This window comes from Micropterus salmoides, unplaced genomic scaffold (assembly GCF_014851395.1).
Source record: "Micropterus salmoides isolate LMB-PRFRI ecotype aquatic unplaced genomic scaffold, ASM1485139v1 Ms_hic_scaffold_13, whole genome shotgun sequence".
NCBI classification, from domain to species: domain Eukaryota; kingdom Metazoa; phylum Chordata; class Actinopteri; order Centrarchiformes; family Centrarchidae; genus Micropterus; species Micropterus salmoides.
In genome coordinates, this window is record NW_024040374.1 from 19,716,718 (window position 1) to 19,743,223 (window position 26,506).

Here is a 26,506-nt window from a genome sequence, read left to right on the forward strand (position 1 = left end):
ATAGTTTCAAACCCTAAGTGTGTAGGTCTTAGTTAGTTTTGTATCAGAGTAAAGTGACCTGCCCCCTGCCCTGTGGTTTCGTCCTTTACCGGAAGAGTCCGTGTTTACAGCGCAGCTTTCGCTCCACGTTAGCATCGTTGATTGAGGAGAAGTCACTAGGAATTTACCTTTGTGTTTTTGTCACAAACAGTTTCGACACTTCTTTTTGTAAAATCACGCTCTTAATTTTGCGCCACGTCGTCAATAGCATGATTGTTTGGAGGCGGAAGTGTTGCCGACAAGCATAGCAATGACAAGCTGGCTAACGTAGCGCCAAGGTTAGCCAGCTACTAACTATCAACACTAGCTAACTTCTCGCAGAGCATCGGGACATCCACTACGGTTAAACAGGTATCAGTATGTCAACTTCACTCTATGACGAGCGTTTATATTTGCTTGTTTAACGACTGACAGCCTCGCGTTGCCACAGGGGAATTCAGGTCGAAAGGACACAAGCGCGGCCATGGGTGCGGAGAACAGCGCGGTGCGGAGCTGCATCTTGGAGGAGCCACTCCTGACTCTGCCCTCCGGACTCACCATGTACTCGGCCATGCTCCAGGATGGAAAGCCTGCTTCCGTGTTCGTTCACAAGCGGGGGAATGAGGACAAAGTCAACCAAGCTGCCAAGGTAATTCGTCCTGATGCCACATCACACTGGCTTCCTTACAGCAGTATTTAGTTGTTGTTGTGAAGTGTCATAGATGTAAGTATATAATAATAAGACCTTTTACTGTAGTGAAGCAACATCTGTCAGAAAAGAACATTTACACTGCAAACAAAGAACTTCATCACCTCTTCTAATCTGCCACAAAAGGTCAATTTGACTGCAGCCTCGTCTGTGCAGTCATTCTGCAAGCCCAGACCAACCACCAATCACCATGAAATTAATGATTATTCTCGCATGCAGTTAAAGATCTCTACACTTCTATAGAGCCAGTGCCACCAATGTAAGTCTTTATGCTTTCCACTGACAGCAGTCTGGATGTGACTGAAATAGCTCATTAGTGTTGGCACTCAGGCTGCATAATGAGTCCCTACTCATTGATTTCCCATCAGCTGCATGACCTCCACTCCTTATAGGAAATAATGAAATACTTTAACTTCCTCCAGCACCTGAAGACCTTAAGGCACCCGTGTCTGCTGCGCTTCCTGTCCTGCTCAGTGCAGGACGGTGGCATCCACCTGGTGACGGAGTGCGTGCAGCCCCTGGAGCTGCTACTGGACAGCCTCTCCCCGGAGGAAATCTGCGCAGGCATATACGACCTCCTGCAGGCGCTTGTGTTTCTGCACGACAGGGTGAGCCCCCCCAAAAAAAAGAAGCAAGGAGGAGTTTCTCTGGATGCAAGCGGCCCAATGCACAATTTCTTTAAGGCATTAGATTAATGAATGAGATAAATGAAAACTAGTTGGCCTGAAGTCATCATTATAATTAATACTGAAGTGCTGTTTCATGTTTCAGAGTAGTCACAGGCCATTTAGTGTCTGTCGGTCCTTTTGTCTGTGTTAAACAGGCATAGTTAAGTTCATAACCTGACTTCCTTTACCACCAGGGCAAATCAAGCCACAACAATGTCTGCATTTCATCTGTATTTGTCAGTGAAGATGGTCATTGGAAACTGGGAGGGATGGAGACTGTCTGCAAATTCTCTGAAGCGACACCTGAGGTTAGTGACTGGATAATAGGTAGAATGTTCCCAATATGCAGTCTCTGTGTGTGTGTTTTGTTCTTGTTTTATTTCTTTAAAAACCCAACATTTGAAGAGTCGGGATCAGTTTTATGTTTTGATTTTCAATTATCTCCTCCTTCAACTCCTCAGTTTCTCACAAGCATTGATAACTTGAGAGAGGCCACCTGCGTTCCCCCAGAAGAGCTGGTAAGCAGATTAAAGGTTGCGTCAGAAAAATGGAAGAACTTCCCCATTTGTTCAGAAGTTCTCATGAAACATGTTGTTGACAGGTTGAGGGCTTTAAAATGCTTCCGGAGAAAAATGCTCACTCTCGGGACTGTTACTCTTTTGGAATCATGATGGAGACCCTCATCTCTCTCCTGAATGGCTATGGTGAGTAGAGTGATGGCTTTGTAATGTTTACAGCCGCGGTGCATTATCTTAAACTTGTTCATCCTTCTGTTGCCTGTGTTGTGTCCAGTGTCACAGGAGCTGTCTGACAGTCTGAAGAAGACCCTGCAGGCAGGCCTTCTGAACTCTGACCCCTTTTCTCGACCTCCACTCAGCTCCCTATTGACTCATGAGTTTTTCAGGTTGGTGTTGTTAGCTTTTGCTGATATCGGAACATGATATAAATGACTTGTTTTCAAACACAGTTTTTCTATGCATAGGAATGACTTCCTGGAAGTGATGAATTTTCTAAAGAGCCTGACCTTGAAGACGGAAGAAGAAAAGAATGAATTCTTTAAGTGAGAAACGATGTAGTCTTTCCTATCCGGTGTGCTCATTTGTAATGTGCTCATGCAAATATCCGTTTCATATGTTGTATTCCAAAGCAGTCCACATGTTCATGCTTTTATTTAAATATAATCTCTCAGAATTTTAAATCGCGTCGTTATACATTTTCTTAATTCAATTTATAATTTTAACTACACCTTATTTTTTATTAACATGCTCATTGTGTGTATGTTTGTGTAGGTTTCTTCTAGACCGGGTCCAGAGTCTCCCTGAAGAGCTGATCGCTGTACGTCTTGTCCCCAAACTCCTCAACTCTCTCGTTTTTGCAGAACCCATGGCTGTCAAAAGCTTCCTGCCTCATCTTCTAAGGCCAAAGAGGGGTAAGATGAATATCTTGCTGCTAAGAATAACTCAGATCTTTAACCCTCCTATCAACAAGGAAGAAACATACTGTGGTGTGAAACTGTAAGGGGCTGTTGCTAATGCTCCCCTTCTTTATTTTGTCTGTGTGGACAGATTCCAGTGGTGGTGTTAGTGGGGAAGAATGCCTGCTGTCTGTGTCCCTTTACCGGAAACATGTGATTCCTCAGCTTCTCAAACTCTTCAAGGTCAATGAGGAACACGTCCGGATCGTGTTGCTGGCTCACATCCACATTTACGCTGAGTTCTTCTCCCATGATGAACTCAAAAACCAGATCCTACCTCAGGTGGAGTGTTGACATAGTGCCAGTATTTTATTTCCGTTGAAATTAATGATGAACACTGAGTTAAGTCTAAAGCCATAGTCCAACATTTTGGGAAATTCGCTTAGCAAAGACGAAGAGATTTTATGAAGAAACCGCTGCCCTGGCTCAATATCTAAAAATTGATTTATGATACATGCAATTTCCAGAACCGGACCAGAGTGTGTGTGTGTGTGTGTGTGTGTGTGTGTGGTTTGATCTGTAAATGACATTTTGGGGGGGGGGGTAAAAGAGTTTGAAGGTAGACGTAAATGTCATTAAGCAAGTCTCTCTTAGTTACATAATATGTTTGTTTGTTTTGTCAGGTTTTGTTAGGAATGAGAGACACCAGTGATTCTCTGGTTGCCGTGACGCTGCAGAGTCTGGCGGTGTTGGTGCCCTTGCTGGGGGCTCAAGTGGTGGTTGGTGGAGAGAGAACCAAGGTCTTTAAACGCACCACACCCAACTTCACCAAGTCTACAGAGGTCACCCCTGAAAGTAAGCAACACTGACCTACTAATGACAATAACAATGAAAGCTGATCTGAATCAATAATGTTTTGCGTAAAACAGGTAGATTCAATTATGTATAGTGCAAACGTTTCATAATTTTATTTAGGGGCTGTATCAGAATAGGTTTATATGGTTTAACTAATAAAAAACACCATATTTTTGTCAAACTGCACATTGCTGCAGGACCACATTTCTCCTTGTGTGTTGAACACTCCGTTTTAGCTATGGAGTAAAGCATCTCACTTGGATTCAATCTTTGTTGGGGGTTGCACATGCGCAGTAACTAGTTAAGGACGACTAGCCAACCACAATCAGAGTAGGGCGGGTCCTGACAAGAAAGGTAGTATAATGCAAAACAAAGCGGCTTCCTCCGCAGCGCTTCAGATCAGTCACTCAGGTCAGGTTCGCAACCTAGGCTGGAGCAAAACATTTCAGAGTGGTACGTTATTCATTTGTAACAAATTTATTACGTTTTAGCCGTGCACGGATCATTGACTACCTGGAAGGTATCTAAAGTTCGTAGGGGAAGCAGTGGGCGGACGTCTTGTCACTGTGTGTGCTGCAGCTCAGTGTGTTTGTCCACCAGTGTTTTTGAGGGCATGACACACTAGCCGCAAGGAGAGCATTATGACTCGTGTGACAAAGTGATGCAGACGGGTTATGGAAATAAAAGCTGGACTACTATCAAGCTGTTTTGGGGGCGTTCATGAGCATTGTTTTCTGTGGGAGATGGTAACTCCCTTTAGGGTGGACTTTGGGCTTTTTCACTTTGCAAACCGATTACATGCACAAAAAGATATATAACTCAATAAAGGAGAGGGGGAAAAGCCAAAAAGCATATTATGATCTCTTTAACTATTTTTTTTGTAGCTGTGTATTGCACAAATAGTGCTTTAGTTTCAAGTTCATTAACTATTCAGTTAGTCAGAAGCCTACTAGTCTGAGGCCATGTTGAGCTCCAGCTTATAGGAATGAAAAAAATACAGCATTATAGTATGAGTAAAATGTTAAATTCAATTTGAAAATCATCAGGTAACCAGTACAGGGAGGGTCAGACTGAAATGACTGGACAGGAGGAACCCTCGCAGCAGTGTTTCAGATAAGCTCAAGGTGTGATGTTTTACAGGGCACTGGGATAGTCATACTGTCTCCATGTTTGTGTCAAATAATGTCTTGTGATTGGCCTCAAGATTCAAGTAACAGGTTTTCTGAGCGTGACAGTTCAAACTAGAAAATCTGGATTTAGAAGATTCAATGCCCCTACCTACTGTTGTACTCTTGAGCAGCCAAGTGTAAAAATTCCAGTGACAGCGAGCGTTGCTTAAAAGGATCTGCTGCTCAGCAAACTATTAATGATAAAGTTCCCAAAAAAAAACATTTGGTGGACACTAATCTTACTTTAACTCTATTGCTTAGCTTCACCTGTCCATATAGTTGGAGGCTCCCAACCTCAGATGGCCCAGCCTTCGAAAGTCTTGAATTTGTTCCCCAGACCAACAGGGACCGAAGGCCTGGTCCTGGGTCACATGGGTAGCTTGGCGGGTAGTAGGGAGACTCCAAGAAGTTACCCTCTGGCACCAAAATCAGGTATGATGACTCCCCTTCCCATTCTATTTACTCTTTACTCTATATTTTAATTCACAGTTTGACATTGTTGTGACTGAAACTGTCTGTCTGTTTTTAAAAAAAAAAAAAAAAAAACGTTTCAGATGTGAGTAGACAAATGTCTCTACCTTTGAACGGCTTTCGTCAGGAGGTGGAGCAGCAGTCATACAGCCCAGAGCAGGCTGACAGAAGAGAAGGCCCACCAGAAGACTGGCCTGACTGGAGCGACCCTGAAGAGAGTGAGAACGCAGATGGACAGTCAGTCCAGATCCACATCCAGGCCTCAGAGAGAGGGCATCCAGTCACTAGCAGAGTGCCCCTCTCCCACCCCGACATCGAAGAGGCACCGTGGGATGACTTTGAGGACACTGATCCTACCTCAGATCTCTCCCCTATGGCTCCTTTATCAGACCCAGTTATACTCACACTGCCCAGAGGGGACACTACTACACCTGTAAAACATGCTCCTGAAGCACCAAGACTGGGTTCCTCCAAACCCCTCAAACTGACATCAACACTGCGACAATCCACACAGAGCAAGACCAGTTCCTCATGGGACGATGGCTGGGCTCAAGAAGAGAGAGGCTTGGAGAACTCACACAGCCCATTAAACCCCAAGCCCACAGTGCTACAAAAGAACAGTGGGATAGGAGGTCTGGGGGAGGAGTTCACCATTAAGGTGAAGAAAAAGGCAAAGCAAGACCCGGAGCTGGATTTGTTCGCAGACATGGTGCCGGACATCAAACTGTCCTCTCCAGCTCTGCTGCTACTGGACGAGGGTAGCGTAGGTGATGCTGGACTGTCTGCAGCCTCTCCAGAAAACACATCTCTGCAGGTTGACTCGTCCATCGATACTGTAACACTCACCGCCAAGTTTGCAGCTGCCAATCTGACTGAGGTGAGTGTGTGTTGTGGGGTGTAGGGTTACCTTTTTGTTTTTGTTTTCCAACTTTGATTTCCTGGAATTTGGTTTGGATCAAGCTTTTAAGGTGTTCCTCAGTACTAGGCTTTCATACAGATTTACGGACACAGACAAGGATTGTTAGAACCAGAACCACTGCAAAAACACACTTAAACACATATGTGATCCCTCAATATGGGGCAGCGTCTGCTTGCAACCCTTTGTCACAGTGCTTTAAGCACAATGAAATTGCAACGTTTTTCTTCTGGTTTTTAGGAGCCACAAGGACAAACACAGGATGAAACATCTAAAAAAGATTCTTAATTTTGCGTAGTACAATATACCAAAAATAAATAAAATTATAATTAACAACGCATTAAACTATGAGCCAAAAATCTGATGTTTGAAATAAGTGTGTGCTCCCATGTTTCAAATCTATTGTCTTGTTAATGATTGCAGAGGCATCAATGAGAGAATTTTCTCTCCATTTACAAACTAACCTATCTGTGATGATTGTTCTTTGTTTGCATATCATTTCCTCTCCAAGACTGAAACCGATGGTTGGGGAGACGAAGGTGACCTGAACTGGGACGATGAGAATTCTTGGTGATGACGTTTGATCGGTCTGCTGCAAAAATCAAATCCTCACGATGCACCACCTCTGGAAGCACCATTTCAGACCGCCTGTAAGCTGAAAGTTGCTCCAGTTCTTATTTAACAGCATGATGCGTCATCAAGAATCATAACGACTTGTTCAGACTTTTTGTATTGTCTTATGTTGGTTCCTGGACATTTATCAGTCTGTTCATTAAGATAACATTCTTTTAAACTGGAGACTTGAAATGTGCAGGACTTGGACAAATGAAGGCATTCTTAATTGTTTGCCAACTGATACGAGTCACGTCGAGGGGAATGAGGATCTTTATCAGTGGTGAATGTCATCCTGGTTTCATCTGCTTCTCTAAATTTTCCTTTTATGTGCCAATTTCATCACTGGCATGAAGATCAAGGTGCACTTTTTGGCAAGGCGCACAACTTGTCCAAAATGTGTCAGGTTTGAATTACAGGCTTGCACTGAATGAATGTGAAATGGAAATTACATAATTTATTAGTAGCTTTTTGGTTGGTGGTCAAGTAAAGATTTTACTGTATAAAATACGACCCTGTTCTGTTTTATAAAACGTTTTATTAGATTTACCTTTTTTATTATTAGGTAATTGCAATGTTTAGGGCCGGCAGCAACTACTTACTTACTTGGACAAGCAGACAGAAAACACCCATCAATATCAAAACAGGTAGTTAGTGGAGGCTTGACTTACTGCTAAATTAAAACAAATGAACAATGATTTGTGCTCAAAGTTTAATAAACAATAACATCAAACAAAGAATGAGTAGGCAGGTTTAAAAAGTGAGGAGAAAACTTTCTGCAGCAGCAAAGAGTGTACAGACTTTCACAGGCCCAGGCTTGAGGGGGTGGGGGGAAAAAAAAAAAAAAAAACCTTCTATACATGAAGTCAGTAATCTGGAGCTGGAAAACAAATGGGAGCAGTTAAGTTGTGTGTCTGGCTGTACTGATGTGGGCTATGAGGGTCTGCAGTTCCTGTAGTCTGGATTCCAGCCAAGGTGGAGGTGGTGCAGTAGTGTTGGCTTTATCTGCCTCAGTAAGAGCCTGAAGGGCTTTCAAAGCACTCTCAGCTGTCTGCATGTAGCGGCTGTACTCCTCTGCACTGGTCTCCTGCCGAGCTCTCTTTGGGCATGGCTGAGAGGAGGAATAATGACTTCTTTATCTTTTTTCATGAATTAAATTTTCACTCACAAATGATCAAATTTTACATCAGACGAGACCAGCTCCGGGTCTTGCTTGTTCAAATTATATTTTGACTTGCAGAGCAGGCCAATATGTATAGTTTATTTTGAAAGTTATTTTGCTAAAGAAATGTACTATTTTACAGTGCTCATTATTTCTACGGGAAGTTTGGACTGAGCTACTAGATAAATTAGATATCAGGATTGCAAACACCTCTCTCATTCATATCTATCTATCTATCTATCTATCTATCTATCTATCTATCTATCGAGAGAGATGCATGCAATGGAAACTTCCAGTGGGCTTCCACCCAAAATGTCCCTTGTTAATTTTGAGCCAGGCACTTCAATCACATATCATCCCCCAGCCTCTCTTCAAGTGTTTTCTAGCGTTTTCAACTATCAACTAAAAATAATATAAACAATGATAAAATAATCAATAGCAGCCTGGTAAATATGATGTACACTGGTAGGTACTGTCACCGAGTTGCCACCTGAGTGACTTGGGCATTATAAATGTGAAGTAACACTGCATGCATATTCAGGATGCCTGTGAGTAAAGGTTTAATTTAACTTAACCACTAACCTCTGAATCTGTTTCAGGAGCTACTTTGTTAGAAGTATTTTCTTCATTGTTCTCCAGCCTCTCGTTATGTTGCTCAATAACTGCCATCTCCAGCTTGAGCCTCTGTAGCCGTGACTCCGCATCTTCCTGTGCATTCACAGTCTTCAACAGAACAGAGACTTATTTACATCCATCTGTTTTATCCAAGGTTGATCTTCATTGCAATATGTTGGCATCCCCTTACCTTGCTAAGATAGTTCACCACCTTCGTCTTGGTATCTTCTTCACACAAACTCTGGGAAATCACCTCTTCATGGTTTGTAATCTTAAATACCGAAAAACACATTACAAACGTTACATTTATGATAAGGCATGAACTCTTTAGGATTACATCTAGAACAGCTATTGAGTTTCTGCGTACCTCTGCAAAGTGAGAAAAGGCCTCCAGGGTGTGCTGATGCAGCAGCCAGGATCTGTCAGACAACAGGACTCTAAACAGGCTACTGAGCCTCGGCAGAATTTGACTCTATAGGACAAACAATATATCCACAATGTGAACTTCAGAATTGAGCAAATCCAGAATTTAAATATCTTACCTACAGTTTCAACTAATGATTATTACTGATTATTATATATAATAATATATATTATATTACTGATATCAATTATTCATTTAGTCTATAAAATGTCAAGAATAATGACACATTAAGATGCAAGTCATGTTTCAAACCGCATACTTGGCAACACAAAAGCATTAACGTCATGAATGTATTAGAGGTGCTCCGATCAGGATTTTTTGGCCCAATCACAGATTGCTGAAAGATATATTGGCCGATACCGATCACTCGTTCCATTTGAAGCTTTTTCTTTATCATGTATATCATGTAAACACTATACTGTATAATGATTTAATTAGTCCTAAAAACAAACAAACAACAAATAAATTTACTTTGCAACTATAAAAACTGCGACAAAAAAAGGCTGTAGCCAAGATATGTAGGAGATAAAGGAGCATTGGCATTCTGAGTCAATGATAAACTGAAATATCCGCTTTGGTTCTGAAAGCTCAGGCAGGTTCTGTGGGCTTTAGAGAGAGGGGGAGAGTGGGCCACAGAGGAATCATAACTGTCCTTGAGATTTGAATAAATAAAAGTACAATGTTAATTCCATATTATACTGTTAGTATATTGATAATATAACTATATACTTATAGTTACTATATTCATTATAATTGTGTATGGTTTACCACTAGTATAAGCCTAATATTATTTCAGTGGGTTGTTTTCATTTATTAAGTCCTTGTGCAAGAAGCACAGTCTACTGCCACCGGCTTTACCAGAGGAGAGAGTAGCAAACACTTTAAATACGGCCAGGAGCTTTTTATTTGATTTTATAAAGGTTAAAAATATGGCTGGGGAAACATTTAAACGGGAGAATCCAGGGGAAAACAGGAGGGTTGACATGAGAGGAGTGGGGTAATGTGACGCTACATCCACACTACTACGGTTTTTAAACAGTATTTTAAACAACGAATACGATCTTTTCCGTTCACAGCAGCGTTGTGGTTGGTATCAGAGTTGATCTCAGTCCATATTAAAACGACTGAAAAAGCACATCTAGTGGCCGTTCACGTACGTTGAACATGTGCGTGCCTGTGTAAACATGAAGCGGATGGTCTACACTGCAGTTGCAGAAGATTTGGCAAAAGAATAAAGTCATACAGATGAAGAACCACACCAGTTTTTTTTTGGCATTGACCAACAACAAGCTGGGACTGTTACTGAGTACATAGAATCTGTGGCGGTGGAAAACAGACTGGGAGTCGTCACAAAGTAAATACAGCGACGTGTACAGCACAAGTGCTTTTTACACAGTACAAAATATTTTCATAAAAATAACGAAACTAAAACTGTCAGTAGCATTGTGTTTTTGCTTTGCATGACTGATAAGACCGAATCAGAAATCCAAATGTGAGTATCTGTGTTGTTTTTGCCAACGGGGTCAGCAGCATTTTCAAACAAACATCTTTGGATTCGCCGTTTTAATCTGGACAGGAAGCGGAAACATAGCAAAAGGTGAGAGAGAGAGAGGCAGTCAGTTGATAGAGGGGTGCCTCTCTTTGCATCAGGAAACTCTGCCTGATGCGCTGTGGGTCAAGACAATTAAACTCTGGTAGCGGGCGGCGTGTGAGATGAGCAGGACCACAACAGTTTCACATGATCACTCCTGCTTGTTGCTCCACTTATCTAATTGCTGCTCAACTCTCATTGTAAATAATTAACTGGGCGCATCAATCGCTTCCTGTGTGAAAAGGACTTTGGGGCTAGCTAGCTTTGAAAACTGCTCAGTCCGCATAGTGGAACAATTTTAGCTGCCGTTGAAAATTTGTATGGTGAGTATTGCATCGTCTGATCGGCTTTATTGATTGGCCTTAGAGACCACCGATCAAACTAGTTAAAGCCATTATCGGCAAATTATGATTGGTGACTGATCGATCAAAGCACCCATAGAATATATATAAGAGTGCAAGGAACTAAGTAAGAGAAGATTATTTGCAGTTGTCTGGTTTCATTACCTGGCAGTCAGGAGGGACAAAGATCTTCCCCAGGGAGGAGAGGAACTGCAGAGCAGCCAGCAGCAGCTGATCCTCACACTTCTGAGACACCACAGTATCCACACACAACAGAGCCTTGGAGAGACACACACACACACGTGTTGACGTGTATTCTCTATTGTATTAATTTATGTGAACTATGGAAACTAATGGCATACCTGAAGAATGACTTGATGTTCAAGGTTTTTCACTAAAATGGCTGATACTGACAGGAGCCGCTGCAGAGTGCACTGGAGCACAGGGTGGGTCTGCACCTGGAGTATGACGAGTGACAGGGAGTCATGCATGTACACCACATCTGTGTGTGGGTGGATGCGTGTGCGCATGTGTGTGTTTAAATCGCACCTGGTCTGGACTCATTCGTAACCAGAGCTGTGTGATTATCTTCATTGCAGACAACCCACACTGTTCCTCGGGAGATGGTTGCCCCTGGACCACCGCTAGGAAGGATAACAGCACTACATTCTGGACATAGGGGGGAGTTTGTAAATACTACATTTGTGTATTTTTTCATTTTCATATTTCCCCGTCCTGCTTCCTTGCATTGTTTTCATGGCTGGATTTGACTAAACAATCTTATCTTTGTCATCTGTTTTCAACAATAAAAGCAAGCTTATCTTACTCTTGATATCGCTTGTTGCAATCATTTGTCATCTATTTACTCCCTTTTAAGTGTACAAGGACAGAATCTGGGGCAGCCTTGCCCTTGATGTTTGTACTGCACCATTTCTCTCCATGTATTCAATATCAGTCACTACATTGTCCTTGTTGCCTTCAGGAGCTAAATAAAGGGTAAATAATGGGGTAATGCACCCCATTTACCCTGATCTCAAAATAGCACCTCTGCAGACTTTAGATTCCACTTATTCACTTAGGAATGTGCCTGTTTCGTCTTTGCACAATCATGGCGTCTTCCCTTGAGTACAAAGCAGACAGTAACCCTCTGCTTATTCATGCTAGGTGGGGATACATATAAACAGACCATCCTCTACAGTAAGATTAATAAAAACAGTGACTGGTTAAAATTACTTTCAGACCTCACCACTTTATTCACTTGTCCTAGTTTATACCCTCCATTCTGCCAGTCGGTCAGAGCTTTCTGAGTAAGGCCAATGATGTCCGTCTCTACACGGTGACGGGCATCATGTGAAAGAGCTCTGAGGAGGACATGTTGCCACAACGGAAGGTTTTCCATCTCAGAGGGTGGGAAACGCGTCACCAGCTCCATCTAGAAAAACAAAACATTTCAGATTAATGAAAAACCACTTTACATAAAGGTTATAACCTTTTATAGTTCAATGTGTTTTTTTAATGATACAGACACAATCAACAAGCATCATCCAAAGCCAGAATGATATTCAAAATATACAGATTTTTTTTGTCAGTACTGTGACTGTTAAATGTAAATCAAATACATGAAATACAAAGTCTATATAATTTTCATTTCCATCCAGTCAGTTTTAAGTTTTCTCCATTTATCTTATGTGGCTGTGGGAATTTCAATACAAAACTGTTTATGTAGATGTAAAGTAACACTCAGTAATCCGTGAGTTCATAAAAATTTTCATTTCAGTTCTAACCTGGTGGTTCGGCGTCATGAGGAAAACCATACGTTTGAGCAGCAGGCCCAGGTGAAACAACTGGTAACACTCAGTAGTGCAAGCTTTCACCTGAAGGAGAAGAGGGGGAAGCATAGAGGAGGTGAGGAGTGTCAGTGTCAGGCATGCAAACTGGTCAGGGGTAAAAAAAAATAAATAAAAAGAATAAGGTGAGAAGGACACGCAAGCAGTGAAACATACAGAGACAGTGTAAGACGTGTCTGTTTTTAAGCTTACATGTTTGTATAGATAACGTGCAATTGTCTACTACAACAAGAGAAAGGCACCGACACGCAAGGGTGTCACTTTGTTTTGAAAAGTAGTGGGGACATAAGGGCTCAGATTAGGGGTGTGACGAGACGTAGCGATGCACTTTATTGCAGTTACGAGAACAAGATGTGACGATAATTTAACACTATTTATAGAAATCATCAATGCTGAAATATATGAGTTGTGGGGTCAGGGGGGTCCTCCCCCAGAAATTTTTGAGCATAAAACACTTCATTTCCTGCATTCTGGTGAATTTTCTGTTCTGCCTTTCCTACATCAATTTATGGTTGAAATGTTTTTATTTTATACAAAATTCAGGTGGCAGGTGACATTTAAAAAAAAAAGTATTACAGAATATAATGCAGTTCAGCTCTCAGGCAGTGTGTGTTGCTTTCACATATGTTTCTCCTGTAGTTCAACTTTTCTCATGGAATATCATCTCTGCTGAATTAGCACACATTCAGGCATGATGTAGTCTTCCCTTCTCTTTTGTCATGTTCACAGGGAGAGAACGGGAAAATTTGGCCAAATAGAAACTGTGACAAGAAGTTGTTAAAGTTACTGACTGGTGCTGCATGTTCTGGCGTTATTTTATAATCAGTAGCTTGTTTATTCTTACTTAAAAATGCAAATAAACCTTTCCCAAAGCACTTTCATTGGTTCTTTGCCGTATCATGTTGCAAGCTATCTTTCAAAGCATTTTTAACAAACGCTTTCAAAAAGTGATGGGAACATGTCCCCAGCGTGCCCAGTGTAAATAACATAGATGCCTGACGTTAGCCTACTTTACATCCAGGTTGCTTCCACTGCTCTGATCAATTAGCTTGGCTAACATTACTGATTAATAACAGTGGTCAAATTTCTAAACTTAACAACCGTCCTCACGTGTTTAGCTGTCAGTGCAGCGGACTAGAAAAATGCCCTAATCTGCCTCTGATTGGCTGTTGGGTTGAGGCATTAGGAGTGATGATTGGTTAGGCAGAGCCAGTTATAAAGTTGCAAAGCTCATGCTAGAGAGGAGAGGACTTGGTACTCTGTAGAGACGTAAATGCTGTCTTATTAACAACCGACCTGACTGCATAAATCACGGAGGTGACCCATTTTGGTTTCAAAACGGGGAATTTTTTCCCCGAAAGGTGAGGAGTTTGCATGCCTGTAGTGTAAAGGCTCAGGAGAAATTAAATCATCAGGGTAGAAGAAAGGTGAAGAACTGACAGAGGGAAACTGATATCCTAATGATGTAACAGGTTATGAAAAGGTATCCCAAAGGTCCAACAACTCCCAACTGTCATCCCTGTTAGGGTGCTACAGAAAACAGAAAGGACTCCGTACTAACCCATAAGCCTACAGAGAGAGAGATTAAGGGGCTTTAGAGTTATTTTAGAAAGTGCTTGTGGTGTCTATCAAAGATGGTAAGAGACAAAATTTCAGAATTTGGGATGAGATTGTGTAAACTATATCAGCAAAAGATATAAAGTCCACAATATGAAGGTGTACTGAACATCTTTAGAATTCAGGGCTGAATATGGGTGCCAAAAGGCCATGAAATATATTCTCTCAACTGTATTGTGTATTTTCCTGGTCTATACCCACCAGCTGAGCAATGAGGAGGACATGATGTAGACAAAGTTCTGCTGTCCCATACCTGTAAGCAGAGAAGACCAAATCAACAGTAGATTCAATATTGAACATTAAAAAATGTGCAGAAAATGCTTACAGTACTTCAGTCTAAAGGTGCCTGAAAAGTGGGGTTGGTGACATACTATAGCATGACAGAGTGCAGAAAAGTATGCCTCTATCAAAACACAGCTGCACAAACAAACAATATATACCGTGCTGTGAAGCACCACACATCTGTTGCCAGTAGAGCTGTCTGATTATCGGCCTGCAGTACGGCATCGACTAAACATCGCTCCTGAAGAAGAGAGATACAGGAGAGGGGAAGAGTGAACTGCTAAAAATACAGGACACATAAACAGGGTATCAAGAGATTTAAGACAAAAGTCAAAATGAAAGTGAAAGAATAACTTGCACTGAATGATGGGAAATCCTGCACCTAAACACACAAAGCCAGCCAGAATGTGATTAGATTTCAAAAATAAACAAATTACTTCCACTTGAGTCCACTTGAGACTATCCATGTCTCATGCACAACACATGTGTGAACACTATGTGTATTTGTTGCTAAATGGAAGTTATCACTATACTGAATATATAGAATGAATCATTCTAATGGGGGGCTCTACTTAAAACTCCTTTGACCAAGAAAACACCAGTTATCATGAGTGAAGTAACTCAGAAAGTGATAAAGTCAAAATCATGGCCAAGCACGCTTTTATTGATGGGTTTGAGGTCAGGTCAGTATTTGTCTAATTGAATAAAGACACGTTCTGGCAAGTTTCATCGTGAATGTCAGCCCTCGCAGTTCCCAAGCACCACACCCGCAACTGTTTGTATTAAACATTCTGGATTATTTGCGAGACGGCTTGCCAATCCAATCCTCTGGCCAATTTAGTTTCAGCAGCTTCTGTCACGTATGCACACATTGCTGGGTTTTATCCACTACTGCATAAAAGACATAAGAGACATTGAAAACTACACTCCTCCGACCCAACAACCAAAGTTAACATTTCAGATTTTGTTTTGCTTTGCTATCTCAATCACTGTGTGTTGTGGTTTGGTGCGTAGACCTCACCAGCACGGGGAAGTACACTGGGGGAAGTGCAGCCACACTGGCACAAAGTTGCACACAGATGTGTTGGTGCAGAGTGACCTTGGCCTGGGCCTGACCCTTCATCATCACCCCGGGCAACAGCACCGGTACATGACGCTCAGTATGGCATCGTCTGAAACTAGCAAACAAGGCCTGGTAGAGAGGAGGCCTGCAAACAGAGGGGATGGCCTTTTAGACATATTTACACATTATCTTAATACATGACTGATACATCTATTTACAGTGGGTACGGAAAGTATTCAGACCCCTTTAAATTTTTCACTTTGTTTCATTGCAGCCATTTTCCAAAAATCAAAAAAGTTCATTTTATTTCTCAGTAATGTACACTCAGCACCCCATCTTGACAGAAAAAAACAGAAATGTAGAAATTTTTGCAAATTTATTAAAAAAGAAAAACTGAAATACCACATGGTCATAAGTATTCAGACCCTTTGCTCAGTATTTAGTAGAAGCACCCTTTTGATCTAATACAGCCATGAGTCGTTTTGGGAAAGATGCAACAAGTTTTTCACATCTGGATTTGGGTATCCTCTGCCATTCCTCCTTGCAGATCCTCTCCAGTTCTGTCAGGTTGGATGGTAAACGTTGGTGGACAGCCATTTTCAGGTCTCTCCAGAGATGCTCAATTGGGTTTAAGTCAGGGCTCTGGCTGGGCCATTCAAGAACAGCCACGGAGTTGTTGTGAAGCCACTCCTTCGTTATTTTAGCGGTGTGCTTAGGGTCATTGTCTTGTTGGAAGGTAAACCTTCGGCCCAGTCTGAGGTCCAGAGCACTCTGGAAAAGGTTTTCGTCCAGGATATCCCTGTACTTGGCCGCATTCATCTTTCCCTCGATTGCAACCAGTTGTCCTGTCCCTGCAGCTGAAAGACACCCCCACAGCATGATGCTGCCACCACCATGCTTCACTGTTGAGACTGTATTGGACAGGTGATGAGCAGTGCCTGGTTTTCTCCACACATACCGCTTAGAATTAAGGCCAAAAAGTTCTATCTTGGTCTCATCAGACCAGAGGATCTTATTTATCACCATCTTGGAGTCCTTCAGGTGTTTTTTAGCAAACTCCATGCGGGCTTTCATGTGTCTTGCACTGAGGAGAGGCTTCCGTCGGGCCACTCTGCCATAAAGCCCCGACTGGTGGATTGCTGCAGTGATGGTTGACTTACTACAACTTTCTCCCATCTCCCGACTGCATCTCTGGAGCTCAGCCACAGTGACCTTTGGGTTCTTCTTTACCTCTCTCACCAAGGCTCTTCTCCCCCGATAGCTCAGTTTGGCGGACGGCCAGCTCTAGGAAGGGTTCTGGTCGTCCCAAACGTCTTCCATTTGAGGATTATGGAGGCCACTGTGCTCTTAGGAACCTTAAGTGCAGCAGAAATTTTTTTGTAACCTTGGCCAGATCTGTGCCTTGCCACAATTCTGTCTCTGAGCTCTTCAGGCAGCTCCTTTGACCTCATGATTCTCATTTGCTCTGACATGCACTGTGAGCTGTAAGGTCTTATATAGACAGGTGTGTGGCTTTCCTAATCAAGTCCAATCAGTATAATCAAACACAGCTGGACTCAAATGAAGGTGTAGAACCATCTCAAGGATGATCAGAAGAAATAGACAGCACCTGAGTTAAATATGAGTGTCACGCAAAGGGTCTGAATACTTATGACCATGTGGTATTTCAGTTTTTCTTTTTAATAAATTTGCAAAAATTTCTACATTTCTGTTTTTTTCTGTCAAGATGGGGTGCTGAGTACATTACTGAGAAATAAAATGAACTTTTTTGATTTTTGGAAAATGGCTGCAATGAAACAAAGAGTGAAGAATTTAAAGGGGTCTGAATACTTTCCGTACCCACTGTACATACTTTTCAAAGTCTCACTAAGTGCATATACAATATTAAAGTCCTAAATCACTAGTATCTATGATGCTTCTTTAATTTAACATAATTATTTCCCACACTCAATATTCCAGCTGTGCAGTGTAAAACGATGGTTATTTTATTGTTCCATCTCACTTTACTAATATACAGCTGGTCCGTGTTATAGAATAATCTATAAAGAAATCTGAATAAAAATACTGTTTAATCAGTCATGTTGGATCTGAAATGGGTTTACTCTCTGTAAAATAGGAAAACTGAACTGAACTAAATAAATAAAAAATCAATAATCCATCAACATCAATAACCAATCCCTGCTGCTTTAGTAACCATGGTGGTTGGCAGCCTGACATCCAGTTAATTGCTGGCCCCTGTATTAAAGCACCAAATGTTAAATAAATAAATAAATGTTAATAAAGTAATCTGTTGATGACAACAATTATACCCCTGTTTATTACCTGGGTATCTCTTCTGAGAACTGGCTGCCAGTGTACCAAAGCTGCAGCACCTCCTCTGGTTGGGAGGTGAGCTGACCCAGGACGCTCACCAGCAGAATACACTGAGGGAGCCCATGTTCAGGACTTAACCCTACAGACAAACAAAACAAAGGTCATTCTAGGATTGTATTTTGATTATGCTATTGCCAGTCAGTAGCTAGAAACATGATGCATGATGAAACGTTCTTTTGAGTGAGAACACACGGCCTACATTTTTCCAAAGACAACACAATTTCCTAAACACTCAAATTGTCAGTCTTCAGTAGACTCAGAGTTTTGGAAGCAAAAGACTGGAGAGTCACTGTATAGTAATATACATTATATACTGAACTGATCTCAATGCCGTTGCTGATCTAACTCAGCAGATCAGATAGAATTTGTGGGACTGGTGTATTCCTACTATGTAACAGGTAGTATGCTCACACTGGGAAAATAAGAGCAAGTATACATTGCATGTTGGTATTTTTAATGCTGACAGTGTAGACTGCAAATCTCTACATTTTTAAGTGTGACCTATTTTGGGTGTTGCTTTATTGATTGTTTAGTAAACCATATAACATTACTGTTAATGTGCTTCATCTGAAGCCTCTGAAAACATATTACAGTGTCACCTAACAGCGACATTGTCTCACAGAACTGAAGAAGCTAGTCACAGAAAAGAATTGTCGAGGGTGCAACACTTCTAGCAACAGTTTGTAAATAAAACTAAAACAGGCAGAATATCCTAAACTACCATTGCCCTGTTTGTTAAGTACTCTTTCAAAGCAAATTTGCTTCACCAACACAAGACCGCTATTATTTTCTGTTACAATTAAAATATACAATATACTTAAATACATCATTTACTGTATGACATTGCCAAAATAGTATACATTGTTTTAGAAATGGGTATGGAACTGGTACACAGGTAATTACTAAAGAGTTTATAAAACAATGTTTGCACTGCAAAGGGAGACTGCAAAGCAAAGCAAAGCATCCATCAACCTGGCCACAGCATACAGGAAAAGGAGCAAGCAGAGGACCATCTTTAAACTCACGCAGGTCCTGCTGCAGGACAACTTCAGCGAAGGGTTGTAAGGGTAACAGCTGGAGCAGGAGGGCATCCATGGGAACCAGAGCAGCTGCATTCAGCTCCTCAGACAGAGCCATGGGCAGCGTTGGAGCACACAAGCTGGGAGGGAACTTACTGAAATACATCAGGCACATCAGAATGTATGTTTCCACACTTCTCAATAATTGTCAACTCAAAGGGTAAATTGTAATGTGAATCTGCTTCTTAAAACCACAGCCAAACCACACATACCTGGTGATCTGGAGGTAGAGTTGGTGAAAGCAGCTACAATACTTTGTCAGAAAAAATTTGAATTCCTGTTCAAAGGATTAGGAATGAGGGGATGTTAAGTTCAGCTGCTTTGTATTCTGAAGTAGAGAACAAAATAATTTAACAGACACAAAGATGGCACAATGTTTTATAGAGTCAAGGGGGGTGCAAGAAGATCCAAAAGTTTTTTACCTTTATGTAATGAACCAAAGTGTTGGCAAAAAATCTACACATCTTTGCAATTTTCTGGAACAGCTTGTATTCTGGGCTTTGTGCTGCCTCCTTTAAAAAGACATAAGAGCATTAACACAACAACGCGACAAACACTGAGTCTACCCTTTAACGTATGCTACTAAACTTAAGTGTCACTTATTAAAAAAAAATAAAAAAATAAAAAGGGGTATAACACAGTGAAAATCTATCTAGCAAATAACCACCATTGTGCAGACTCTATTTGGTATCAGGGCAGGGTATTTGAGCTTAAATTAATTCTCTAATGAACAAAAATAACTGCTAAAAAATAATTTCATACTTTTAAATTACCAAACTAAAATGTTATTTTCAATTTGTTGTCCTGTATTCGTCAAGCTATAAAAAGCTGCTTAAAAGTTCATTATAAATAATTTCTTTCAATAAATTGCCAATCAGAGCTTTCCTACCTGCAGACCAGCATGTTTAATCTGTTCACCCAGCTCCACACAGTGGTGGAAGGAGGCCAACAAGTTGTCACACAGGCTGTTGCTGATGTCGCCATGATGTAGATGTTCCTCCACCAATGACTGGTACTTCAGACTCTGTCTGAACAGAGTAATGACCATTTAATCACTCACTAATCAGATGAACTTCTAAATGTATCCAACTCTTACAACGAAGTGATTCATTCTAGTATGACAGATGATATGACATTATAAAAAACACAAGTGTAAATAGAAGTGTGTGCTATACTGACTTGATGAGAAATTTCCATGTATTTGCATGCAGTGCTATGTCCAGGTTGGAGATAATAGAGCAGATATCCAGCAGGCCATGAATCACTGAAGACGATGAAAAATAACTTCATTGAATTGAAGATTGCAATGAAGGTGTACAAGTACAACAGTGGAAGGGCTTAATAACGATGGGTGTGGCAACAGAACAATGCACTCAGAAATATCCACACACACACACACCTGTTACAATATCAGAGATCTGCTCCTCTGAGGCAGTGCTGTCAAGGGTGATCCTGTCCAGCAGCTCTAACAGACCCTTCTGGAGGGAGTAGGCCTCCTTGAAGAGTTCCTGCAGCAGGTCAGCCACCAGGGACAGACGGCCACAATAAAAAACCTCACTCTCCTGAGGACAACATGAAGAGTATGCGTCAACTCATCAGTTTCATTTTTATAGATATTCATCCTACCACCCCCACACCGTTTCCTGCAGCAAGAAGATGCTTATCACAGCAATTTCCAGTTTAAGAGGTCCTCTTAAGCTGTTGACACCTCAGATAATACTTCTGGTAATAAAAGGACTGTAATAACAACAAAGAGAAAAATGAGGAGGAAGCGCAAAGACAGTACCCTCTAGGTACGTTTGTGCTGCAAATAGTACCTTTAAAATCACCCTAACTTTGGAATTACTATATTTTTTTAAATCAAATTTTCAAAAAGTTTAAATAAACACAGATACTTCCTAATTTTTTGTTTAAAATAAAATCTGAAAAGAATGACCCCTAGGGTATAAACAAAACTCGCACCATTTAAGGTTAGCTCTGAACATTTATGTTTAGTTAGTCCAAGAACTCATGTAATCACTCGCTAAATTTACACTATTAATTTTATGCATTTCCTGTACGTAATAACGCATTAATCTTATATCGCTTTATAATTCATTCTGAGTAATAATAACATGATTATTTTATTAATCATAATGTTACAAATACCATCAAAAGATTTTGCCCTAATTAATAATTTAAGATGCATAAATATGCATTACCGCTTCTCTCTGCGCAGTGTTAAAATGTACTCAGCCGCTGGTGAACAAAACAGACCAACCTTGCAGTGCTGAAAAGTTCTCCTGAGGACTTTGAGGATACAAGTTGGTAAGGAGCGGATAGCATCTAGATCAGGAGCTTCCTCAAATGTGCCAACATGACGCACACAAGTGGATAGTGCATCAACTATCTGCATCATTGCCTGAAATAAACATCAGAATCTTGTCAAAGCATTGGTTAGGGGTGAAGTGAGAACAACAGGCCTCATGCAAGAATCACTCATATGGACAGATTTGTGCTTAAAACCACTTGCTGCATTCGCCATTTATTCCGTATTTGTAAATGATGCACTACTTAAAAGGTTAATTTGTCTCTGGATATAATAAGGTGAGCTGTAAGTGTAATCTGTTGGATGCCTTAGGCCCTTGGGAGAAAGTGACAATGTGCTGATATTTTTTGGCAGAGACAATGGTTGTATTTGCAGTTTAGATTACCAAAGGCTGTGCTTCTGCAAACTCTGCTGACACACCAATCCCGCCCTATTCCCTTTATTCCACTGTTGATAAAGTTCTTCTTTTCACTGTTGATCATTTTCATGAAAGAACACTTCCTGACGTATAGGGCAGGACATGTTGCCTTATATGATATTATTGTTGCATTAATTATTCTAATTTGAATCTAATTAAAATGTAATTAAAATTACATGAACTGGTGCTCAATTACCCACAGAAAGCATTCGTCATGTTTACGCGAGTCATTTACGGTTATCTGAAGTTAGGAGCATTTGCTGAATGTGATGTGGCACATATTCGAGCGCACAAAAATAATAAGAGAAAGTTAAGAATACAAAAATGTTCTTGCATGAGGCTCAATTTTTCTCAGAAGATATACATCATATAGTACCATAAACTTGTATGTTACTATTGCACCATTTTGAAATACACAGCCTTGCAATGTAACAACTAAATCCGAAATTGTAAGTACCTGGAGAATGTTCCTTAGTGAGGAACACAGCTCAGTGTTTTGACTGGACAGCCCCCCAACTTGGTTGAAAATCTCTTTCATCATGCAGTCAAACATTGTCACTGCCTGCAGACATTTGTGAGATAAGGAGAGGACCTTCACACAGACAAATCCATACACTTTTATGGGAAGATGTAAACGAACCAGTAACTCACAAGACAACAATAGTTCTATCAACAAATCCTTCACAAGGCAAAGATTTAGTGTGACTAACTTTATAGAAAACACACTTTCTGAATTAAAAAGGTGATTCAGGGTCTCATCAAAAGAAAGAGTTTAAAACAATGTCATCCCCTTCGGACAACAGTGCCAATTGACACTGAAAACTCAACTTAAGATCTACAATGTTATATTAGGTAACTAAATATTATGTTGTTTAAGATCTTTAATGTCCTTGAATTTAGTGAAGCTAGTGAAGGTATTCACTACATATATGATCATGTTGTTTACCTTTGGTAAGATCTTGGAAAAGCACTCATCTTCCAGCTCTGACAAACCAATGTGAGGGAGGAACATATCTGTAATTATCTTCAGTATACCTGTAGGGATGTTGTGTTTTTAAGACATAATGAGATCACAAATAGAACTCAAGGCCCAAAGTAAGCAGTTTAGAACTACCAGTTGTGCAGTTAAGTACTTACGTATATGATCATCCCAACTCTCAGACTTATGATGCAAAGAGTATAAACAGTCAAGGAATAACTGCATTTCAGCAAATTAATTTTCTCTTTATTAACCTATATGTCTAAATATGTCAGGATCGCAATAATAGTTGTTTTTTTAATGAAGATAGATTAGTACGAGGAAAACACAAAATTGTGCCCAGCTTCACCAAGAAAATACATAACTTTATCATTTTGAGAGGGTCTGAAGATGTTGGTGTTCTATATTCATAACAATAGGCCTCCCCCTCATTCAAAAACGTAATTCAACAGATAATATTTATTTTAAACTGTAACATTAGACCTATTAATACCAAAGATTGCATCATTATTTCCATGCTTTTCCAGTATTTTGTGTATTTCAAAACTTTACAAGACCTGGATATCACAGGTCTCTCCTTATATGAAGCTATGAATCATATCACAAGAATGTAAAAAGGATATGGTGAGTTCTGGGAGGACAGACTTGAGCTTCTGGCGGCAGGTTTCCTGACTCCACTGCACCACCTCGTCCAGAAGAGAAGTGTTGGTATGGGACATGATGACAGCATTCACCGAGGAAGGTGAGGACAACTGTCCCAACCACATAAAGTTTTACAACGTCACCGAGTGAGTCTCCCGTAAGACGGCTTTATCAGTATTTTCATCCGTAAAGAAGATGTTATCGATTATTCGCTTACTGTTTAACGTTAGACAAGCAAGAACTAAGTTACCGTTAGCTTGCGTGCTTGCTACGGTATGTTTTGCTAACATTTAACGTTAGCATAGTGAGTTAGGTTAGTTAATGTTCATTTGGATAATAGCTTCTTACCATAAATACTACGCTGTGTACTCTCGTCAAAAACATAAAAGCACCCAAACGTTCCTACGAGTGTGTTTCTCTTAACGTCACCATTATGTTTTTGTTAACCACTAAGTAAAATGTAGAAGAACTCAATAAAGTGGGAAAGAGCTGATCGTTAAACATACCGCGCGCCGCTGTTTGAGTCGGATGTGACGTTTTGAGCTAAGTGGCTCATCTGCCCTCACTGTGATTGGTTGAAATGTTATACAGCAAAACTTTCAACCAATAACGAAACGATATTACTCCAATGCGCTGAAAATAACAACTCTCACTATGACCCCACGGGATCAAATGAAAGGTAAAGTAAAGCCTTAAATGCGTGCTAAATTAATACTATAACGTTACATCTATGCATGGTGTTGAGTCATTCATGTCTTTCAGACATTTTTTTATTTTCCTGTGAAAAGATACATGTTTTCTGTCCCAACACACGTGTCCCATTTAATGAACTTTAAATGTTGTGACCAATTAACTGTAAACAAGACATCCCTTTCAAAATGGAGGGCACTGCTAAATGAAATATGATGATGGAAATAATAAAATTCCATGGCAGAGTCACAATATGAAACTTTGCTGTCAGAACATGCCTTAAACACCAGCATGACACGTTCATCAACAATGAGAAATGTATCTTAGAGTTGATTTTTCCTAATGTTGACCTATAATAAACGTGAGGTGATGAGCTTTCACAAACCATAAAACACCCAAATGGATGTTATAGCCATACAACACTATACGTTATGAAATAACATAATACATCCAACCTACTGTATGACATGGAAGCTATGTTATGCACACTTGTGATATATTCTATATTATTCTGGGCTTCAAAAATGCCACACATTTCAGAAATTTAGAGGGGCTACAATTACATTTTTTTTGTTTAATGTTTGTTGTGTTTTGGATTTAAAGAAGAGTTTACTAATAATTAATAAAATTTTGTTTAATTAATGAACATATAAAGTTACATAAACAATAAAGCTTTAATGAAGATTACATAAGGGGAAAAAAGCAATAAGAATAGGCTTACTGATATTGTGGCTAAAATCCAGATAGTGATATCAGATGACTGCATAATGACATATCAAGCTTACATGGCCACCTAAGGAAAGTAAATGTTCTTAGGACATGTACAGTCCTGCATCTAAGGGGTTTGGTTCTGTCCCTTTCACAAGCAGTTTCTATCCTCTCAAACTGAGCAAGACAAATCTTTGTTTGAGAAATTCCACTCCAGGCTGCTTATCCATTGTGACCTGGTGACAAACTGTGCATCAGGGTGATAAAATGAAGCATATCAAGGACAAATATTTTGAAATCACAATTTCCTGGTTATGACCTGATGTTACTTGCTTTATACAGTTGGCTACATATTATTTTTATATATTTCTAATTTATAACTACCTAGTTGGTAGGTTAATAACTAAACCTACCAATTAACCTACCAAGACCATGTAGGCAGGCAGACGATGTTTGAGACATTTAGGACTTTTTGATTGTATTGTCAGGGAAGGGGAGGATGATATTTATCCTTTAGACGTCTGGAATTTCTGTTGGCTGTGACCTGATTAATAAAATCAGTGTCTGGTCGGCAGGCTATTGTTTCACTGATAAGATCTTGAGCATTGAAGTAAACCAGCACGCTTTTGTTGCACTTTTGTTTCCCGACAGTCTCAGGTGTTAGTGTCTGCCACTGCCGGAAGGGACTGACTTCTTGTTTAGGAAACAAGACTCCACACTGATGCTTATCTCTCCACATAAAATGTATTGCTGTACTGCTTGCAGTGTACTTACATTTGGAAGGAAATATCAATATATATGGTAATGGTAAAATTCCTGTAGAATACAGTACTTTGGCTATTGCAAGATGATGGAAAGTGTATTTCAGATTTCTATTCCTTCCCCCAAAACAATTGTCTTCACTTGCCCTGTCCCAATGGAGGTCAGTGTGCAGCATCTCTACATCTTGTGTTTCAGCATCTTGGCCAAGTGCACTTCAACACAGATGCTTGATGTCATGGTGGACTGTGTCTGTCTTTTCACTTACAATCACTATAAGCAACTATCAACCTCTGAGTGTCGGAACAGCTCTGTGCGAGAAGGTAATCTAATTCTAAGGGAAGTTCATCACCCCAAAAGCTCTTCTAAATGAGACAAATCTTATGTAAACATAATAAAAGTACTTCAAAATCAATCCATAAAGTATTATTTAAAAAGAGTAATTTGGAACAAATGGGGGGGGGGGTTATTCTGAGGATTATCTTATGTGGGATAATAAACATTATAATGAAGGCCTCCAACTCCAATTTTCCCTTTTAACTTTTACATGACAACACAGACTGATAACGTTTTGGTCATATGTTTCATGCGAAATCTCGTTAAACTCTTACTGTAACATATTCCAAGAAGGGGGTTAAGTCTAACACAGTTTAGGACTTCCCTCCTGTGCTGACCTCCCTGTTTGTAGATAATGGAAAGGTTATCAGTTCACAGGAAACTGGCTCCGGATTTGGGATGGAAACCAGACAGAAGTAACCTTTTGTTTTTCATTTTTT

The 26,506-nt window shown here is 40.3% G+C and overlaps 2 protein-coding genes across 2 annotated transcripts; one reads left to right on the plus strand and one right to left on the minus strand.

Moving 5' to 3' along the window:
• The first annotated feature begins 73 nt into the window (after positions 1-73).
• Positions 74-7,665, plus strand: scyl3 (SCY1-like, kinase-like 3). Its single transcript, XM_038716034.1, has 14 exons — positions 74-390; positions 470-667; positions 1,150-1,335; positions 1,590-1,703; positions 1,857-1,913; positions 1,997-2,099; positions 2,188-2,299; positions 2,378-2,455; positions 2,685-2,824; positions 2,961-3,151; positions 3,493-3,664; positions 5,095-5,265; positions 5,388-6,181; positions 6,732-7,665. Exons 2-14 carry the CDS (start codon positions 503-505, stop codon positions 6,792-6,794), a joined length of 2,346 nt encoding a protein of 781 aa, XP_038571962.1. The 5' UTR covers positions 74-390; positions 470-502; the 3' UTR covers positions 6,795-7,665.
• Positions 7,531-24,056, minus strand: cunh1orf112 (chromosome unknown C1orf112 homolog). Its single transcript, XM_038716033.1, has 25 exons — positions 23,922-24,056; positions 23,555-23,683; positions 23,090-23,129; positions 22,899-22,987; positions 22,410-22,514; positions 21,487-21,627; positions 20,626-20,788; positions 20,406-20,490; positions 20,116-20,254; positions 19,649-19,738; positions 19,439-19,503; positions 19,173-19,321; positions 18,097-18,226; positions 15,733-15,919; positions 14,870-14,952; positions 14,631-14,682; positions 12,750-12,839; positions 12,212-12,397; positions 11,515-11,634; positions 11,328-11,423; positions 11,131-11,244; positions 8,977-9,081; positions 8,800-8,880; positions 8,577-8,717; positions 7,531-7,943 (listed from the first exon to the last, which is right to left on the minus strand). The coding sequence occupies exons 1-25, from the start codon at positions 23,955-23,957 to the stop codon at positions 7,734-7,736; spliced, it is 2,826 nt and encodes a 941-aa protein (XP_038571961.1). The 5' UTR covers positions 23,958-24,056; the 3' UTR covers positions 7,531-7,733.
• Between the last annotated feature and the right edge of the window lie 2,450 nt (positions 24,057-26,506).

Bases quoted from the DNA above. Each gene is read 5' to 3' on its own strand.
- scyl3 (XM_038716034.1), top strand. From the start codon at position 503: ATGGGTGCGGAGAACAGCGCGGTGCGGAGCTGCATCTTGGAGGAGCCA. The intron at 2,300-2,377 runs GTTGGTGTTGTT...TTCTATGCATAG, and splicing joins TTGACTCATGAGTTTTTCAG to GAATGACTTCCTGGAAGTGA. The intron at 2,825-2,960 runs GTAAGATGAATA...CTGTGTGGACAG, and splicing joins TCTTCTAAGGCCAAAGAGGG to ATTCCAGTGGTGGTGTTAGT.
- cunh1orf112 (XM_038716033.1), bottom strand. From the start codon at position 23,957: ATGTTTTTGACGAGAGTACACAGCGTAGTATTTATG. The intron at 19,739-20,115 runs GTAGGAAAGCTC...GTCTTTTTAAAG, and splicing joins TTAAACATGCTGGTCTGCAG to GAGGCAGCACAAAGCCCAGA. The intron at 12,398-12,749 runs GTTAGAACTGAA...TTGTTTTTCTAG, and splicing joins TCATGACGCCGAACCACCAG to ATGGAGCTGGTGACGCGTTT.